At 40.3% G+C, this 20789-nt stretch overlaps 1 protein-coding gene across 1 annotated transcript in view; it reads left to right on the top strand.

The window, feature by feature from the left end:
- The window catches only part of HERC3 (HECT and RLD domain containing E3 ubiquitin protein ligase 3), a 124383-nt gene that overhangs the window by 66931 nt on the left and 36663 nt on the right, over positions 1-20789 (top strand). Inside the window, exons 11-18 of the mRNA XM_059173049.1 lie at positions 3905-4029; positions 5835-5894; positions 8629-8740; positions 9367-9556; positions 11396-11559; positions 11692-11805; positions 19821-19844; positions 19938-20027. Of these exons, the coding sequence (XP_059029032.1) occupies positions 3905-4029; positions 5835-5894; positions 8629-8740; positions 9367-9556; positions 11396-11559; positions 11692-11805; positions 19821-19844; positions 19938-20027 (879 nt within the window). The remainder of the gene's footprint in view (positions 1-3904; positions 4030-5834; positions 5895-8628; positions 8741-9366; positions 9557-11395; positions 11560-11691; positions 11806-19820; positions 19845-19937; positions 20028-20789) is intronic.

The raw sequence follows: 20789 nt of genomic DNA, 5'->3' as shown, positions 1-20789 counted from the left end.
GTCCTGCGTCACTCTAGTGGGTAAGTCAGGAAGAATGATGTTCCAGTATCTTTCAGCATTGCAGGTAGAGGAGAATATGGTCCAGATAATAATCTGTGACAGAGCAGTAATCCCTCCCCTCCTCCTGGACAAGGGAAGTCATTCTGAAACCTGGGACACAGTTCTGTTTTCAGCCCTCCACTCCCTTCCTTGCTTTTGGGCACCCTCCCCTCCCCTCCCCTCCCCCACCCAATTTTATTCAACCAGCTTGTAGGGAGGACCTACTATATATCGTGCATGGATCCTTACCCTCTCATGGAACAGCAGGGAAGAGCTGTTTGTGATGATAGAGGAGTCAGAGTTGGTTGGGAAGAAAATAGGAACTGTGGAGACCGGCGGCCCCTTTGAGTCCTGGAAATTTCTCCCCATTCATCTGATACTTTGCCATCTTTAAATACACAATGTTCTTGCTTTCTAGTCAGTGAAAGTCTGTGATTTGGTAGAAGAGGTTATGCTGGAGCCTGAGGCTGCAGGTTGGACAGTGGAAACTGACAACTAGATATTTTCCAGGTCAGGAGCCTGGAGAAGGTTCTGTTTAGTGCTGCCATCTGGGGTGATTTGGAACTGCTGCTTTAGACCTATTTTGGGCCCAGCTTCAGTGCTTCACAGAGAAATCTTGAGGAAAACAGAGATTATTTTGCATTTCTTCAAAATGCCAGTGAAATGAAATACGAAAAGCACTGAATCTCTGTAGGATAGTAACTTTTGTCGACAAGTAGAGTTTGAAGCATTCATTTCCCTAAGAAATTGAGTTGAATAATATTATCCAATTTTAATTTGCCTATGAAAGCCAGTATAAAAGTCAGTTTTATACTTTTATAAATATGAGATCTGATCTAAGGGGTTGTTTTTAAAATGTATTGCAGTTAGCACCATTGGGACTAGAAAACAAAACATTGATGAAAAGGATATAAAATAATGTCATATTAGAGAAATAGGACAGTGAAAAGTTAAACAACTAATAAGAGTGGTCTGCATTAAAAATGTAAGATAACAAAAAAGAAACTAAAAGTTGACTATCCCTTAGGAAGGTGTTACTCACTCTTTAGAAGTGGAGGCTGTACATATTTACTTAGACACTGTGAAACAGACAGTTTAGACACAGTTTAGACTGAGAAAATCACGTGTTTACTGCGTTACCATAACACCTGAAGAATCACTTAACCTAAGAGAAAGCGTCTGTATTATGATAGGCTCCATTTTTATAAATGCAACTCCTTCCGCTAACGCCAGGTCTCAGATAGAAGAGGGGAAGGGGGGAGTTGCGTACGGATACTGCTTTCCTACATTGGATTCCACGTCTTGGCAATTTAGGGAGTGCAGGGCATAGTCCCTCCTTTTCCTTTTATGTTGTTTGCTGCATAGGCTTGAAGAGGGAATGTGCTTAGGATGTTAGGTGTGCTTGTGTGTGCGTGTTTAAGCTCATATGCCTGCAAACCAGCCTAGGTGACGTAATTTTCTTTTCCCAACGGTTATTCTCAACCTCGGTTGCCCACAGAAATCACCTAGGGGATTTTAAAAAAACACTGATGTCTCTCAAGACTCTGATTTAGTTGTCTAGAGTGTGACTTAGCCGTCAAGATTTTGAAAGCTCTGGTGATCCAAAGTTGGGAACACCCTAGATCAAATTTTTTTTTGGCCTGTATATAATTAGAAGACACAGAAAATTGATAACCTTTTCTTGGGTCTTTAAGTGATTCTGAGAGTATACTTCATCAAGTCACCTGTAGTTTATTGGACGTATGATGAAGAATAAGAAAATAGTTCCATATTTATTTTAAAGTAAGTATGTGTCAGAGTCTGTTCAGCTTCCCTGTGAATGGGGAGAGTCATTAAAAAGTAGGCAACAGTAGTTTTAAGACCAGGGTGAAGGGGCAGTCTTGCTTGTCTTTTTCCAAGTGTCCGCTTTATCTTGTGATTTTCCACTTTTGTTCTCTTATAACTGTCTGTGGCCATTTTAGTAAAGTATGATCAAGACCCAGATGATCAGAAATTTCGGCAAATGTTTCCAATTTGTTACTTGTTACATGTGCTCTTTCTTTCCCCTTATTATGATATCTTAACTCAAAACTAGGGGACGTAACCAAGAAAATTTACTTTGGAAGTTGTCTTTTTAAAAAATTTTTTAAAATTTTTTATTAAGATATAAGGTATTATTAGCCCCAGGGATACAGGTCTGTGCATCGTCAGTTTACACACTTCACACCATAGCACATACCCCCCCAATGTCCATAACCCAAACATGGAAGTTGTCTTTTTATGTGTCGGTACAAAGAAGAAAAAAAACAATCATCTTATGAATTGATGGATGAATGGTTTAATATAATTGTTTCTCATTTTTCTAGTGACAGTAATGGGGGTATAAAGCACTTTCAACTTTTTCTTAGTTCTATATCAGGAACAGGATTTGGGAAATATCAGTTGAATAAGATACATTTTACAAAATAAAAGTGCTTATTTTTTATTTTATTTTATTTTATTTTTTAGATCTTTCTGAATAAAGGATATAGAATGCTGTGCAGCACTGGGAATTTTTTATTATTTATTTATTTATTTGCAGTGAGAATGAGTTTATTTTTTAATTTATTTTTTATTTATTTTCAGCATAAGAGTATTCATTATTTTTGCATCACACCCAGTGCTCCATGCAATCCATACCCTCTATAATACCCACCACCTGGTACTCTGACCTCCCACCCCCCGCCCCTTCAAAACGCTCAGATTGTTTTTCAGAGTCCATAGTCTCTCATGGTTCACCTCCCCTTCCAATTTCCCCCACTCCCTTCTCCGCTCTAACTCCCCATGTCCTCCATGCTATTTGTTATGCCCCACAAATAAGTGAAACATATGATAATTGACTCTCTCTGCTTGACTTATTTCACTCAGCATAATCTCCTCCAGTCCCGTCCATGTTGCTACAAAAGTTGGGTATTCGTCCTTTCTGATGGAGGCATAATACTCCATAGTATATATGGACCATATCTTCCTTATCCATTCGTCCGTTGAAGGGCATCTTGGTTCTTTCCACAGTTTGATGACCGTGGCCATTGGGGTACAGATGGCCCTTCTTTTCACTACATCTATATCTTTGGGGTAAATACCCAGTAGCACTGGGAATTTTTAAGGTTATTATTGACATGTCCTTTCTGCTAGCTTTCTTATAAATGTATAACTGTATACCTGGAACAAGAAATTAAAAGGCATTAAGCTTTCATAGATTATACTGTACATTATAACTGAACTTTTTAATGATATATTTTGTCGGAGTTAGTTGAATAGTTATGGCAAATGATTACTACCTTAAAAACCTTGAGGTTATAGTGATTCAAAGCAGAGGGGAAAGAAGTGTGGAAAAGCCATATTGGGCTTGTTTCTCTGGTGAATAGTCTCTGAGACTGAGATTTATGTTGAGAAAGTTTTTCGGGGTGGGGGGGTAGAAGGGCATCTATTTGGGGATGAAGGAGGTGGGGTTGGGTAGAGGGAGAGACTGCAGGTCAGTGTAACAGAGGCCTCAGCCAGTCTCCTTGGGAGTTCTGAGGTCAGGTTGGCTTTTCCCCAGTCCTGAGTAGATGAGAGGGGCCTAGGCCTTTGTACTCCACCTCTTCCTGCCACCAGATGTTGAAGGGGTGAACCATTAGCCCCAGAACTTAAGAAATTCGAAATGCATTCAGAAATTCGAAATGCGGAGAGCAGCCCAGCCAGTACCTGTCTGGAGCTGACACCTGCAGTGGTGAGGGAGTGAAGAGGGGTATGTGGGCAGTGCACCCGCACTCTATGAAACCCAAAATGGAGAATATGTCAGCAGAAAGAGAAAAGATCCATCCTACATAATTTCTCTTTTTTACTGTTTTATTTAATCCTCTAGAATTCTTCCCCTGCCGTTGACTTCAGGACGATGAACCAAGCACATTACACCAGTTTAATAAATGATGAAACCATAGCAGTTTGGAGACAAAAACTCTCAGAACACAATAATGCAAATACAATCAAGTATGTGGCTGCTTGTTTTCATTTTATTTTTTACAGGGTATATTGGAATGTTCTAGCTTAGTAATTTCCCTTACTTCCATATTCAGGTTGTAAATATACATGGAATTTTTTATTTTAGGGAATCCTTTTTTTTTTTTTTGGCCACATATTTCTTGAGGATTTAGTGTCCTTAGGCCCAGAAAACATAATAGATTGTTCCCCCATTCTCTCAGAGTGTGTCCCTTAAACTTACCTTGTTCATATCTTAAAAATCCTGACTGATGAAGGTGAGTTGGCCTTTCTGCTAAAAAAAAAAAAAAGCTCAGGGTTATGGTTGTTTGTCCCCAAGATTTTCTCCATCTGCATAACCCGAAGTATCCCAAAAGTAAGACAGCTGTTATCTTACCTAATCTTGAATAATATGTAGCATTTTTACATTGAAAATTGATTAGCTGAGATGGCACTTTAATGTCAGGTTGAGAAAATCAAGTGAAAAGGATTGAAGCCTTTGACCAAGTTTATTTTGTTTTATTACTTTTTTAAAAAGATTTTTATTTATTTATTTATTTGACAGAAAGAGAGATCACAAGTAGGCAGAGAAGCAGGTGGAGAGAGAGGGGGAAGCAGGCTCCCTATTGAGCAGAGAGCCCGATGTGGGGCTTGATCCCAGGACCCCGGGATCATGACCTGAGCCAAAGGCAGAGGCTTTAACCCACTGAGCCACCCAGGTGCCCCTGATCAAGTTTATTTTAAAGGAGAATTCTGTCCTGCACATTTTTATGCATTTTCATTGACTTTCCTTAGCATTTTCATTTTTCTGCAGAACCTAGTAAGTGAATGAATCACACTCTGTCTACTCAGTGGTATACACTGAAATGGGTATAATACATCTTGCTTTGTGACATAGAATACAGTAGGGCAAATGACCAGGGCCCTAAACTTTGGGCTGTACCAAGGGATCCTTGGGAATGACCTCCAGTAGCTCATGTCCTCAGAGTTTCTCTAACCCTAAGTGGCCCTGATAGGGAATTCAGTCTGGGAGGATGTAGGGGTAACGGAAGAGGACAAGACTCATCCAGGTAGGGGCAGGTGGCTTCCCCTTTGCTGGGACCTTGACAGTTGACTCATTCGAAGTTTTCTTATTTATAAAATGAGGGGATGGAGGAAGTGATCTCTAGAGAACTTTCTTGAGCCAGATTCTCTCATTACCAGCAATTACCGCAACCCCCTCCTTAACCACGTTTTTGTTGTGTTTCTTCCCTTTTCCATATACTAACTGAGAGGGTCCAGGACTCTTCACACACAGCTTTTTTCTGGGCTCTCAGAAACTAGCTGTTTTCCCAGAACCTCTGTTATATAGGTAATAGGGATAAACACTCATTTTCACTTATTTTCAATTTCTTTCTCAGGTAGGAAACACGATAGAAGGAAATGGTTGTTCATTTATTATTTTGCAAAGACAATTTCTGTGTTTGGGAGATAACAGCTGAGCTTTTCTTTTGTGATTATATGTTTGGAGATGAGCTGGGGAATATCTTAGATGGTTGATGGTGGAAGGTTGTTCAAGATGGTAATCAGTGCAAGAGTCGTTCTTTCAGTTGCTTTGGTACTTTTGATTTTAACATGACTTATGGAAAATTTAAGTACTTGTCCATTTTGAGACACAGTGCTTCTCCACAGCAAGAGTAAATTTTCCAGGGATTCATCTGGCTAGGAAAGCTGCTGTTAATGAAATCCTGGACTAGATAACTAACCTGTTGTTGAGGCTTGAATAACTATTTCTTTGTGATTATTAAAGGCTTGCCCACCTTTTTCTTTCTGAGCAGTGGTGTTGTTCAGATCTTATCTTCCGCAGCCTGTTGGAATGGAAGTTTTCTTGAAAAAAAGTAAGTGATTTAGAATCTTAAAAAAAATACCCACATGTGATGCAAAGACTTCTGTTCTCTTTGATGCTGGTTGGCCTTAATTCAGTGGATAGGCTGATGATTTGTGCAAAAACTGGAATGCCTAATAATGATGAACAAGAGGATGTCAGGAAGGGCAATGCTGATTCATGCCTGGTTGCCAAAGGTTAGCAAAGAGCGAGACTATCTCAGAGAGAGTTGATGTAATCAACAGCAGGATTTCTTAGGGCATTCTAAAATGTTACCCCCAACATGTGTACCATATTTGTTTTTAAATCCTTAATTCTTCAAGTAATCTGTTTCATTGGATTGCTTTCCCAAAGGTTTTACTCTTCTCAAAAAGAGCGAGCTAAGGGGGATGTTCCAAGGAAGCTGTAGGAGCTCCTTGGACTTAGGTCTAGCTTAGTTCACCAAGGTGTGCCATTTGGGCTGAATTTCCAAGTAGTAAATGGCATTTCCTTGCTTGGCCTTATCACTTTTGCAAATATACCCATTGGGAACCTCATGCAGCAGAGCTCTTTGAACTCTGGTGATCCCAAGTCCTGATCATCTCTAGTCCTTTTTTGCCAGTGACCAGGTGAATGAAATCCCAAGAAGATTTAGAATTCAGTTCTGTGTGTGAATCCCACTCCATCCCCCACCAAAAGTTTATGTCCCTACTTGGGTTGCCAGAGGTCAATTCAGAAACTCTCTTCAGTGTCAGCTAGAGATTGCCAGGTCATGTACTTATATCATTAGGGTGGCTGAAATGAGCTCTTCCAGTTTATTTCAGACTTAGTATTTAGCCTTTTCCTCCAGGAAAAATATCCTGGATTGTGCTGATGTTGGTCTTTTAGGACTGTGGTTTTCAACCGAGGGGACATTTAGCAATGTCTGGTGACATTTTTTGGTTGTTCCAATGGTGGGGGGTAATACTGCTGGCATCCAGCGGGTAAAAACCAAGGGTGTTGCAAAGCACCTCACAATCCTATCCATCCAACAAGGAATTATTTGGCCCCAAAAGTCAATAGCACCAAGGCAGAGAAACCTTGTTCTAGAAGATTAGGTTTTTATGAAGGGTTGGAACGGCCCTTAGCCTGATTTGTCAGGCTATTCATCTTTAGTTTCATAAATTCCATAGAGATGTGGCTAAAGTCTTTTTTTTTTTTTTAACTGACAGCTGTGCTATTTCAGGAGTCCTGCTTATGTAGTTTATGCAGAATGCCTCACAGGAAACCAATTAAAGTGAAGACCATTTTTACAAAGCATAAATACATTTAGATAAAATAGATAAAATATTTTGTCTTTTCTTAACAGCATGGCAGAAAATACCTCAAAGCATATGGAAGGTTACATAAAGGACACCAGAATTCATTTCTGTGTTTGGGGTAGATTTATTTTTAGAGTAAAAATAACAAAAGACCCAACAAACAAAGCCCAAGCATCTCTTTATTTGACCATTTAAGCTTCAGTACATATAATTATGATTTTTTTAATGTTAGAAAATCTACTTATGTTTTTATAAATTACAGCATTGCTGTCAGATGGTGTTAAAACTGTGTGAATGTGTCCATTACTCATAAACAGTAGCCTCTTTTGCAAATGCAGAGTTCTTTTGTAATTAATAGATGTGGTAATGTTCAAGAGTAGGAATTTTTTTTTTTTTAATTATTTATTTATTTATCAGAGAGAGAGGGAGAGAGAGCAAGCATAGGCAGACAGAATGGCAGGCAGAGGCAGAGGGAGAAGCAGGCTCCCTGCTGAGTAAGGAGCCTGATGTGGGACTCGATCCTGGGATGCCAGGATCATAACCTGAGCCGAAAGCAGCCGCTTAACCCACTGAGCCACCCAGGTGCCCTCAAGAGTAGGAATTTAAGAGATATTCTCTAAAAGTCTCTAAAAGGCCAAGATTTTATTTAAGGTTAGAAAAAAATGATTAGTTGCTAGGAAGTTAAAAAAACAGTAGTGGTGAAATTAGTCCTTAGGTGTATGTAATTGTATCCCCTGTGTAAACTCAGAGAGACACTAACTTTGTATTTGTTGTAGATCTGCTTTTTTAAAAAAATTACTGAGAAAAGCTTTAGAGGAAGTTTGTTCTGCCTGCCATTTGTTGATGAGTGGGCCGGTTTGCACAGGGGGTGTGTTTTGCCCCTCAATACGGCATCTATCTCTAGGTCAGTGTACCAAAATTACAGAAAAAGGCAAAAATTCAAGAGTAAATCAGGGAAATAACACTCTGCTTATAAATTTCAAGATAGCCTCAAATGGAAATGATGATCCTTGCTTGTACTTTGAATGGAAAGAAAGAAAACTTGAAAATTTTAAGATCATCTTGACAAAGGGGTTCCAGAGCTTGATTCTGTGGGACTTTCTTGAAATGTAGTTTTATTTGCCTTTTTTTTTAAAAAAAGATCTAGTTATTTGACAGAGAGAGACACAGCAAGAGAGGGAACAGGAGCAGGGGGAGTGGGAGAGGGAGAAGCAAGCCTCCTGTCAAGCAGGGAGCCTGATGCGGGGCTCAATCCCAGGAACCTGGGATCATGACCTGAGCGGAAGGCAGATGTTAAACAACTGAGCCACCCAGGCGCCCCTGAAGTGTAGTATTTTTATGCAACTTGTCCACTAGGCAAACTTTAAATCCAATCAGTAGGGACAGACTTTTGTTTCCCATTTCTAATTCCTATCAGAGTGTTTGCTTTGTTTTCTTTTATTACACACTTTTAAAATTTTTGTTTAGAATTGATGAACATTTTAAAACAAGTCCCAAAATCCCTGGGATTGACCTGAACTCAACGAGAGTGTTATTTGAAAAATTAATGAGCTCTCAACACTCCATGATTCTAGAACAGGTAAGTTCCTTACATTTACAGAGTGTATTTTTAAAAAAAATGCATTTTTGCATTGCAGTGATTCAACTTTCTTCTTTAAAATTATTTTTATTAACATATAATGTAATATTTGCTCCAGGGGTACAGGTCTGTGAATTATCAGGCTTACACATCTCACAGCACTCACTGTAGCACATACCCTCCCCAATGTCCATAACCCAACCACCCTCTCCCTACCTGCCTTCCCCTGACAACCCTCAGTTTGTTTTGTGAGATTAAGAGTCTCTTATGGTTTGTCTCCCTCCCAATCCCATCTTGTAGTAATTCAACTTTCAAGAGAAACAAAGAGTAAGATAAAAAGGCAAAAATCTTTTATAAATCTTAACTCTAAAATATTCACTATGGGAATTTGACCTTCCTTTGGCTTTCTTCTTAGCTTAACTCTTTCTAAGCAAATGCCCTCCCAGAGTAAGGTCTGCAGGGGTGGGGATCTTTGGCTTTTTGTTCCATTGATGTATCTCTTGAGTGCCCCGGTGCTTATACTGAGTGAATGGGAGTTGAGATATCGAATACCTTATGGATTTAGAGGTAAGGTAACTAAATCTCAGGCACGTTAGAATTTCTCAGTATTCTTTTCTCTCATGCAGATCTTGAACAGCTTTGAAAGTTGCCTAATTCCTCAGTTGTCGAGTTCACCACCAGATGTTGAAGCCATGAGAATCTATTTAATACTACCGGAGTTCCCCCTGCTCCAGGATTCCAAGTATTACATAACGCTGACCATTCCCCTGGCCATGGCCATTCTGCGGCTGGATACAAACCCCAGCAAAGTATTAGGTGAATTTGTGAATCTCAATACCAGTGGTTTTGTACTTTTTATTTTATTGGTGTGACCACTGGCTCTCAGTGGACTGAGAGCCGAGCGAGAATCTATTTGTTGCCATTTAATATGCTTACCATTCAGATCTTACCTTTCTTTGCTGCTTGTCCTCTAACTGGCCATATTTGCACGATGAGCAAATTGAACCATTATTTACGTTATTTGAGATGATTCATGCCAGACTAATCTTGATTTTTAAATATTCACAAGGTTAGATTATGCAACTTTAAACTACTTTTTTCACCTCCTACCTTTGCTAGTTGTTAATAGCATCTCAAAAATTATTGTCCCTCTGTTGCACTTTCTCCCTTACCTAATTTAGGGGGTGGGAGTGAAATGAACAGTTTGGTGTGATGCACAGGTCTCCAAAAGAGGAGAGGAAGAAAATGACCTAGTGGAGACTTACCCAATGTTTGTTCTGTTTTTCTTTTTTAGGACAGTTGAGTCCACACTGATTTTTGCAGGCCACGGACACTTTGCTGAGATAAGAACCTTCCGTTCCTCAGTGAATTGGAGAGTGTCTCTCATGGGAGTAGCGCCTGAGATGTTTTTGTTAATCAAGTGCAGAAAGTCTGTCACCTGGCTTTTCCCTTTTATTTATTTATTTATTTTTTCTGGTAAATTTTTTTCAGGTGTTCATTGCAACTCAGTAACTTCTGCGTTCCATGTGGACTAGGATGTTACTTGAGTGTGTCTCCCCATGAGTAAAGAGACCTGTGTTCCTGAGGATGGAATCCCGGCTTTTCCATATTGCTTCCACCTTTGCAGAAGATTTAAAACAGAAATAATAAAGCACTAGGAATATGTTAGTCCTTCATTTTGCTTTTTTAAGATTGAAGCCCCGAGGGGCATATTTTTTCAGGTATTCTAGTAGACCGTGAGGTAGAGGATGGCGATCTCCGAAGGAACATTACCTGATGTTTAAGTTTTGGTTTTCGTTTTTGTTTTTTTGGTTTTTTTTTTTTTAATTTTAACTTTTTCTAGGTAGGGCCATGCAGAGAGATCAGAGTTGTTCAGTTTTACGCTTGTTTTTAACTGCTAATTAAAGTAATTTAAATTTAAAAGAATATCCCAAAGTGTATGGAAACCACTGCAGGTACCATTCACACAAAAATTCATGATTATTAGTATTTTGCCCTTTCTGTTTTCTGTATTCCCCCTATCACCACCTTTATATTTTTGCTGAAATATTTTTTAAAAATAACAGACATCCTATCATTTCATCTGCTAAGTATTTCAATATGGCTGAATTCACTTCTGACAATGTGGAAACCAATGCTTGAGCCTTCTTGTCTGGTTATGAGAAAGCACGGTTTGGGGAGAAACAGAAATAGTAGTTTTCCACTAACATCCCCCTTGAAGGGAGGGTGTGATTGCCCTGTGTTCAGGGGCGTGTGGTCCTTTGCATCCCCAGCACAGCATGTAGGTGGAGGCAGAGGTGAGGGGGGCAGCAAGAATGAGGAGACGTGAATGCTCCCGCCCACAACAGGTGCCTCAGCATCTTGTCCATATGGACCTTTGGAACTGAATTTCTAGCTTAGCTCTCTGAATGGGTCTTGGAGGGGGGAAAAAAAATCAGATCAAGCATTACACAAAAAGCTCGAGGGATTCTTTTGTAGCTCCTGCTCTCTCCAGAAATGCTTTAATGGATTCTTTTTAAAGTCAGCTTTGGGAAACCGTATTTTAGACTAATGTTCATTTTTTAGCTGGAGCGGTTTTTAGCTAGTAGGCAGAAGACATAAACACTCGATCAAGGATAATGCTGAAATATGTCTTTTCTTTCTTTCTTTCTAAAGATAACTGGTGGTCTCAGGTATGCCCAAAATATTTCATGAAGCTGGTAAACCTCTATAAAGGTGCAGTCGTTTATCTACTGAGAGGAAGAAAGACATTCTTAATTCCTGTACTGTTTAACAATTATATTACAGCAGCTCTCAAGCTCCTAGAGAAGTTATATAAGGTGAGCACAGAGAGGAGCCTGTGGGGAGAGGGCTGAGTAGATGGTAGGCTCAAATGTCCTACTGAGGTTTTCCATGGAAAGCCCTCTTTGACTTGTCTTGTTTTTAATTTTCTTTATTTCATTCCTCATCAGGTAAATCTCAAAGTGAAGCATGTGGAGTATGATACATTTTACATTCCTGAGATTTCCAGTCTTGTGGACATTCAGGAAGACTACCTCATGTGGTTCTTGCATCAAGCCGGCATGGTAAGAATTCATGTAAAGCAGATTTTAAAGCTTTAGTCTTTTCTCAGAGTACAAATTTGGGCAAGAAGAGCACATCTGAGCCCCAGATTTATCCCTGACTATGGTATTAATGTCACAGTGTTTTGGCTGGCTTGGCATTCCTGAAACTTTTGAAGTGCTCTGAGAAATCATAAGTGGTCAGTAAGGATTCATAAATGGGTAGTCAGCCAGAATGGTTAAAATCTTAATTAGTTGGCCAACATTTTATTTATTTATTTTAAGATTTTAAATTTTATTTTGTCAGTGTTCCAAGATTCACTGTTTATGCACCACACCCAGTGCTCCATGCAATACATGCCCTCCTTAATACCCACCACCAGGCTCACCCAACCCCTACCCTCTCCCCTCCCAAACCCTTAGTTTGTTTCTCAGAATCCACAGTCTCTCATGTTTTGTCTCCCTCTCCAATTTCCCCCAACTTACTTCTCCTCTCCATGTCCCAATGTCCACTGTGTTATTCCTCATGCTCCACAAGTAAGTGAAACCATATGATGATAGACTCCCTCTGCTGGCCTTATTTCACTCAACATAATCTCTTCCAGTCCCATCCATGTTGATACAAAAGTTGGGTATTCATCCTTTCTGATGGGGGCATAATACTCCATTGTATATATGGATCATATCTTATTTACCCATTTGTCTGTTGAAGGGCATCTTGGCTCTTTCCACAGTTTGGCAATTGTGGCCATTGTGCTATGAACATTGGGGTACAGATGGCCCTTCTTTTCACTATATCTGTATCTTTGGGGTAAATACCCAGTAGTGCAACTGCAGGGTCATAGGGTAGCTCTGTTTTTAATTTATTAAGGAATCTCCACACTGTTTTCCAAAGTGGCTGCATCATCTTGCATTCCCACCAACAGTGTAAGAGCGTTCCCCTTTCTCTACATTCTCTCCAACACTTGTTGGGTTGATTCTTTGTTTTGTTGACTGTTTTCTTTGTTGTTCAGAAGCTTTTGATCTTGAAGAAGTCCCAAAAGTTCATTTTCACTTGTTTCCTTTGCCTTTGGAGACATGTCTTTTTTTTTTTTTTCTATTTTTTAAAGATTTTATTTATTTATTTGACAGAGAGCAAGCAATCACAAGTAGGTAGAGAAGAAGGCAGAGAGTGGAGGCCAAAGACAGATGCTTAACCCCCTGAGCCACCCAGGTGCCCCTGGAGACATATCTTGAAAGAAGTTGCTGAGGCCGAGGTCAAAGAGGTTACTGCCTATGTTCTCCTCTAGGATTCTGATAGATTCCTGCCTCACGTTGAGGTCTTTTATCCATTTTGAGTTTATCTTTGGGTACAGTGTAAGAGAATGGTCGAGTTTCATTCTTCTACATATAGCTGTCCAATTTTCCCAGCACCATTTTTTGAAGAGACTGTCTTTTTTCCACTGTATATTTTTTTCCTGCTTTGTCAAAGATTATTTGACCATAGAGTTGAGGGTCCATATCTGGCCTCTGCACTCTGTTCCACTGGTCTATGTCTCTGTTTTTGTGCCAGTACCATGCTGTCTTGGTGATCACAGCTTTGTAGTAAAGCTTGAAATCAGGCAACGTGATGCCCTCAGTTTTGCTTTTCTTTTTCAACATTTCCTTAGCAATTCGAGGTCTCCTCTAGTTCCCTACAAATTTAGGATTGTTTGTTCCAGCATTTTGAAAAGTGCTGGTGGAATTTTGATTGGGATGAGTTGGCCAACATTTTAAAAATCAAGGTATCTAAAGTATTGACACTGGTAGGAGCAGCAAGTAGGATGGTGGTGGCTGGGGCCTGAGGGAAGGGAAATGGAGAGTTGTTTAGTAGCTATAGAACTTCAGTTTTGGAAGAGGAAAAAGTTCTGGAGATCTGCTGTGTAATAATGTGAACATAGTCAGCACTACTGAATTGTACACCTAAAAATGGTAAAGATGGCAAACTTTATGTTAGGTGTCTTTTACTACAGAAAAGGCAAGATGCTTAAAATGAATTTGTAGCTTTTCTTGAAACTTGGAATATCTGGCAGCATAGCCCATCCTCCCAGATGGTGCCATGGGTTGGAGTTCAACAGTGGCTCTTTAGATGAGGTTTCTACGTGCCACAATCCCCACTGCCCCTCAATTTTGACATTAAGGAAAAGATCATTTGCTAATTACCATCTTCTAATAGGTAGCTTACTTCAGTCATCTCATGTTGGCACCTGAACCCTGCAGGCCTCCTCTGATTTGGGATTATGGGTGTGACGATGTCACCTATCCCTGACCTAGCTGTCACCGTATGTTAGAGGTACCGCCCACAGGACTGCGGATTCCTGCCTGCCACCATGACTTGGCAAGGAGTGCCCAGTTTGATTGCACACTGGCCTGGGATCTCTGCCAGGGCGTTGAGGACCGACCTCCCCTCTGTGGCATGTGTGTAAATTGGAGTTATGTCAGGAAATAGAATGAAGATGTGGTCACTGTACTTAGTGAAGTCATGTGCAACAGATATATTTGATGTGAGTCCTTGCCGGTTGAACAGATCCATCACCAATGTTGAGACAGTATTTTCCCTGTAGTGTTTTTGGAGGTCAGTAATGGTCTCTAATAGCAAGGTGTATGAAGAGGTTTATTTAACGTAGAAGATTATTTGGTTTGTCAAATAAGAGATGATCAGTGCTAGAGACAATAATGTGTTTTTAAAATTTAAATTCAATTAATTAGCATACCAATAACATATACTTTGGTATTTGTGTCGGGGGTACAAGGCTGTGCCTGATCAGTCTTACTACCCAGTGCTCAGTACAACACACCCCTCCCCAGTGTCCATCACCCAGTTACATGGTTTTTTGTTTTTTTTAAAATATTTTATTTATTTATTTGACAGAGAGAGATCACAAGTAGGCAGAGAGGCAGGCAGAGAGAGAGGAGGAAGCAGGCTTCCCAATGAGCAGAGAGCCCGATTTGGGGCTCGATTCCAGGACCCCAGGATCATGACCTTAGACGAAGGCAGAGGCTTTAACCCACTGAGCCACCCAGGTGCCCCTATTTAGGCTCTTTTGTTTCTAGGTAAGGAATTGGAGGCCCACAGAAGTTAAACAATTCTTCCAACTGTTTAAGCAATTCAGCTAGCTTCATAAAAGCCAGTTCTTCTGACTTTGAATCTACCCTTTCTGCGACTGGATCTTGACTAAAATACTTCTAATGAACCCTAGTTCTCTTTGCCACTGAAAAAGAAGTTGCTAGTGTTAGAAATGTAGATGATCATGATAGCAGTCTGTGAATGACAGTACTTAAGTGAGCAACTCTGGCTTTCTTTTAGATTCCACGTAGAGGTGATGCCATCTAGTATCTGTCTTTCGCTGTCTGGCTCATTTTACTTGGCATGATGCCCTTCAGGTTCACGAATGTTTTTGTAAATGGCAGGATTTCCTTTTTTATGGCTGGATAATATTCCTGTGTGTGTGTATGTGTGTGTGCATGCATGTGTGTGTGTGTACACCACGTTGTGTGGCGTTGTGTGTCAAATGTTTTAGCGTGGTAGTAGCTGAGGCAGTCCAGTGTATAGTTCAGAGCACATGCTCTAGTCAAAAAGAACTGGGTTCAGATCTCAAAGGTGGCATACCAGCTCTGTCTCCTTAGGCAAGTTGCTTAATTCCTACAGTCCTGGTATCCTTGTTTGTAAATGAGAATTATGATGGTCTAGTGAGAATTATCTGGAGAAAGCATGGAAAGGTTTTACTTGGCAGAGTGCTCAGTGTGTGGCATATAATAAACCCTCACTGACTAGTTCTCAGTAAGCAGCTCTGGGGCACCTGTGGTGTGTCGTGAACTGCTGGTCACTAGGGATGCAAATGTGTAGCATGTGGTGGTGGCCTCTGTGGGGTAGTCAGTGAAGAGGCAGCAGTGAAAAAAGGTGTTACAAAGCTGTGTTGCTCTTGTGTGGAAAGGGCAATGGAGCACAAAGGGAACATTCTAGAGTGGCTGATTTTTGCCCATTTTAAAGATATATTTTAATTTATTCCAGAGAGAGAGAGAGAGAGCAGAGAAAGGAGCAGAGGGAGAGGGACAAGTGGACTCTGTGCTGAGTGTGGAGCCTAATATGCGGCTCCATTTCAGGACCCTAAGACTTAACCAACGGAGCTGCCCAGGGGCCCTGATTTTCACTCATTTTAAAGAAGAGGTGGTAGTGGTTTGGTTCTTTCAGTTCATAAACTGCCATCTTCTACACTTGAAAACCAAAGAGCACATAGAACAAGTGGCTTCGCGGGCTGCCCTAGAGGGCAGCGCGAGGGAGAAAGTGAGCGACAAAGTAAATGCTTCCCAAGTAAACACAAGAACTGACTTGACATCTTGCTGGATATGTCACATGGGGCAGCAGTCCAGCTCTAGGTACCGTGTTGTGCATGGGCGAGACAAGGCCACTTGTTCATTCAGCATCAAGCTGTAATGCAGGGAAGCCAGACTTGTCTGTAGCAGGGACAGGAATGCCCGGTGGCAGGCCCTAAGGCCCTGAGTGAGCTGTGTCTTCTCCTTGTGCTGCAGGTGTTTGTACAGTACCTCCTGTCCCCAGCCAGCCACAGCCACACTTAGGAAATGTGGATTTCTAATTTAAAAAAGGAGAAAAGGGTATTCCCAATTTCCCACTTCTGCACCATGTACTTATTCCATGCTTCTGTTTAATATACTTTTGAAAATGAAATAAGGTCACAGTCTAATCCCATCTCAAGCAGGAGCACTTGAAGTATGATCCGTTACCAGTACTTTGCTACTTTTATGTTTGTCACACTCATTCTGGGGCGGTGGATGGCCCAGGACAGGCAGCTTCCTCCCCAAGAGGGTCACGTATCTTACCAGTTCACGCTCACGCTCCTACCTACGTTAGGGAGAGCAGCTGTAGAGCAAAATCCTAACACTGCTGTTTGAACATTCATTTCCTGTAATACAGAAATGCCAGGACTAACAGCATTTCTAAAATAGCATTTACAGAATAAAAATCAGTGAAATTAAATGATTGTATTTCAGATTCAAAAACACATAGACTTATAAAAAATTATAGACCTTTTATGGATAAACAGACCTTCATAGGGATGCCTGGGTGGCTCAGTCGGTAAGGTGGCTGGCTCTTGATTTCGGCTTATGTCATGCTCTTGGGTGGCTGGCTCTGTGCTAAGCAGGGAGTCTGCTTGAGATTCTCTCTCCCTCTTCCCCTCCCCCACTCTGGCGCTTGTGCTCTCTCTCTCTAGAATAAACGGGTAAATCTTTAAAAATTTTTCAAAGAAGTAGACCATACCGTTCTGTTCCTTCTTTTGACCGAATAGCCTTCCTTTGCCTTCTTTAGAGCTGGCACTGTGGTTCTCCCCTGTTTGGGGGAGGGTCTCACGGACCATCAGCTCTCTGGCCTTGGCTCTTGCTCCTAACCAAGGCAGTTCTGGATTTCTTGGGAAGCAACAGACCAAACCCCAATACCGCTCCAGGAGAGGGTGGTGACCTTGCCCTCCATTTAATTCCTTCCCTCCTGCAGAAGAGACATCTGCCTACTTCCCAAACTGGGTTCTTGCAGGGGTAAAGAGGTCAGGTGAGGGGCTGTGGGAGGGACTAGGACTAAGGAGGTAGATGTTGGAGGAGGCCTGGGTGGGCTCGTGCTGAGACTTGCAGCAAGAGGGCAGCAGCATGGTCTGAGAACAGCAGCAGGCCTGGAGTGAGCTGGGACCTTCAGACAGCTGCCAGCTATGGTCTGAAATAACTGTACTGGCCAGCAAAAACACCCGTATTTAAGAAGACTCGGTCTGCTGCAGTGCTGTAATGCCCGCAGCCGTTCTTGTGGTCACTCTGGTCACTTCTCTCCCAGTCACTTTTACATTTGAAGATTTCAAAACTTTATCTTGCTTTATAGACCAACACACGTTAAAGATCTTTTTTGTCCCTTGAGAATAAGCAAATAACCATAGTTCTGAATATTGCCACCGCTTTTTAAAAAATTATTAAAATTTTTTATAAACATGTAATGTATTATTAGTCCCAGGGGTACAGGTCTGTGAATTGCCAGGTTTACACACTTCACAGCACTCACCATAGCACATACCCTCCCCAATGTCCATAATCCCACCACCCTCTCACTATCCCCCTCCCCCGGCAACCTTCAGTTTGCTTTGTGAGATTAAGAGTCTCTTAAGGTTTGTCTCCCTCCCAATCCCATCTTGTTTCATTTATTCTTCTCTTACCCCCCAAACCTCCCACGTTGCATCTCCCCTTCCTCATATCAGGGAGATCATATGATAGTTGTCTTTCTCCGCTTGACTTATTTCACTAAGCATAATACCCTCTAGTTCCATCCACGTTGTTGCAAATTTGCTACCGCTTTTAAACCCACTTCCCTAGGATGCTTCTACCTTTTTCAGGTACCTAGACTAGAAGGTCACTTTGTGAAGGGCTGTTTTATGGTATGTGGCCTTTTTTTCCTTTTTTTTTTTAGTGATTTAAATTTTTAAATTCCAAATAATTAGAAATGTAGGTATGAGGATGAGCTAAATTAGTCTGGATTATATATGCATGATTCCTTATCTTGTCTCACTGGACTGGAATCCACTCACAGTTAGGGTTTCTTAGTCTAGAGAAATGTTCCAAGATCTCTAAAGGAACCTTTATATAGGTTCCTATATATAGGATAATTTTAATGAAAATGGATGGATTTTAGTGAAAATTGCTATTAAATGATTTCATCGAAATATACAGAAACACAAAAGGAGGTAGTTAAACCCTTCTTATTTAGTAGCCTTTAACAATTATAGAGCCAACCAAATCTATAAATTAAATGCAGACAAAACACTATAATCAGTAAAATGCAGATTAGCCTCATGATGAAATGTGACAGCAAAAACATCTTATTGAAACCCACTGCATTGTGGGGAGGAACTGCCAGCTGTCTGTCAGGCCTTGGTGCCTGAATTCCCGCAGCCTGCCGGCCCTGGGATGACTCAGCTCTATTCTCTTTTCAGAAGCTATTAAACATTCTTTCATGCAGTGGGCCAAGACTGTTCCTGGCCTTTTCTTGGGCGCAAATGCATCACTTACAGAGGAAGGCTGCTTTTCTTCTTTTTCTTTACCCTTGGACAATTAAGCATATATAATGTGACGCCAGAGCAATCATTAAAATAAATGGAAATCATCTTAATGAGGTTGTTCAGAATGCATTTTCATGATTTTTTTTTAGGATATTATTTTTAAAAACTCACAGAATTTTTAAAAATTCATAGAGCACTCTCAGATCTCTGAGAGTAAGTCTGCAGTTTTCTGTCTGAGAAATACTGCTGATCAACAGAGTGTATATTGTTGACATTTTTGTTTCGATTAAATCAATCAATAATGTTTGTCACATAACCTAACAACTTCCAGAAAAAAAAAAAAACTTTTTTTTTTTGGTAAATGGTAACAAACCTTGTTGATATGTTTCATTTGTGATTTTTATTATTTATTGTTATTCCCGTCCTTAGAATTTTATTTAGATTTATTCACATATTGATGGACTATCTTCTACAGGCCAACCACTAGTCTAAGTGCTTAGTCAGGGACAGGTTTCCAAATACTTGTTTTCTCCTAGTCGTACAGTGTGTGTTTGTGTGTGTGTGTGTGTGTGTGTAAGATGAAATATGACACCAAATACAATGCAGTCTGCATCATCCATTTTACCCAATAAAATTAATATCTGAAGTCAAGGTTGTAAAGTTCCTGTTTTGGAATTTGATTTCTTATAAAAGAACATTCCGTTAATGCTGTAAATTATGGAGTCAATGAAATGGTCTTTAAAGGTCCTTGAAATTTTTTTAGAATTATTTTCATATTTTTTTCTTAGTCTGTACCCATCAAAATATCTGGTCTGTCCCATCAAAAATCCAGTCAGCCATCTAAAGAACGTTCGCTCTCTGCCTGGGCAGAGATTGGTTATATGTTTTGTTATTTATATTTTATATTTGCAGGGGTTAGAAATTTCAGGTTTTGCAATCCAAGTAAGAGACTTTTTATTTTTCTTTATACAGAAGGCTAGACCATCTATAATACAGGTAAATCATCCATTTTTCATTGAATTCTATATTTTTCCAGCAGTATTCTCTGTGAAACACTGTAATATTTGCCAATAATATATTTTATTCTAGGATACTGTCACACTTTGTTCCTACCCTTTCATCTTTGATGCCCAAGCCAAGACCAAAATGTTACAAACTGATGCTGAACTACAGATGCAGGTATCACATTTTAAAAATGATTTCCTCTTCTTACTGTGTTCTGTTCATCCTAAGCATTCCATTGTAACTTTTACTAACAGGAAAGAGTCTGTTTAGCTTGTAACTTTCCTTATAACTTTTTAGAACTACTATAAATTTTTTCAGCAATTTTATGTTGAATGTAACACCTCTGCATGAATGCATGTTTACCTGGATCTGGGGTTGGCAAGCATTTTCGTAAAGGGCCATATAATAAGTATTTTAGTCTTCCTGGGCCATGTAGTCTATCTCGACTATTTAGCTATTTCATGTTGTAACATGGAAAGCAGTGATTGACAGTAAGTAGATGAATGAGCATGATGTTTTTCTTTTTTCTTTTTTTTTTTTTTAAAGACTTTATTTATTTACTTGAGAGAGAGACAGTGAGAGAGAGCATGAATGAGGAGAAGGTCAGAGAGAGAAGCAGACTCCCCACGGAGCTGGGAGCCCGATGCGGGACTCGATCCCGGGACTCCAGGATCATGACCTGAGCCGAAGGCAGTCGTCCAACCAACTGAGCCACCCAGGCGTCCCGCATGATGTTTTTCTAATACAATTTTCTGTACACTGACATTTGAATTTTATATAATTTTTACATGTGAAGTTTTTTCCCCCCAATCATTTAAAAATGAAAAAAACATTGTTATTTCAAGAGCTATACAAAGACAGGGAACAGGCTCGGTTTGGTCTGCAGTCCATAGTTTGCTGCCCTGGTGTAGAGCTAGGGCAATAATTAAATGGAGC

The sequence above is a fragment of the Mustela lutreola genome, chromosome 1, assembly GCF_030435805.1.
Source record: "Mustela lutreola isolate mMusLut2 chromosome 1, mMusLut2.pri, whole genome shotgun sequence".
Classification (NCBI taxonomy): Eukaryota; Metazoa; Chordata; class Mammalia; order Carnivora; family Mustelidae; genus Mustela; species Mustela lutreola.
This window is presented reverse-complemented; position numbering and strand designations above follow the sequence as displayed.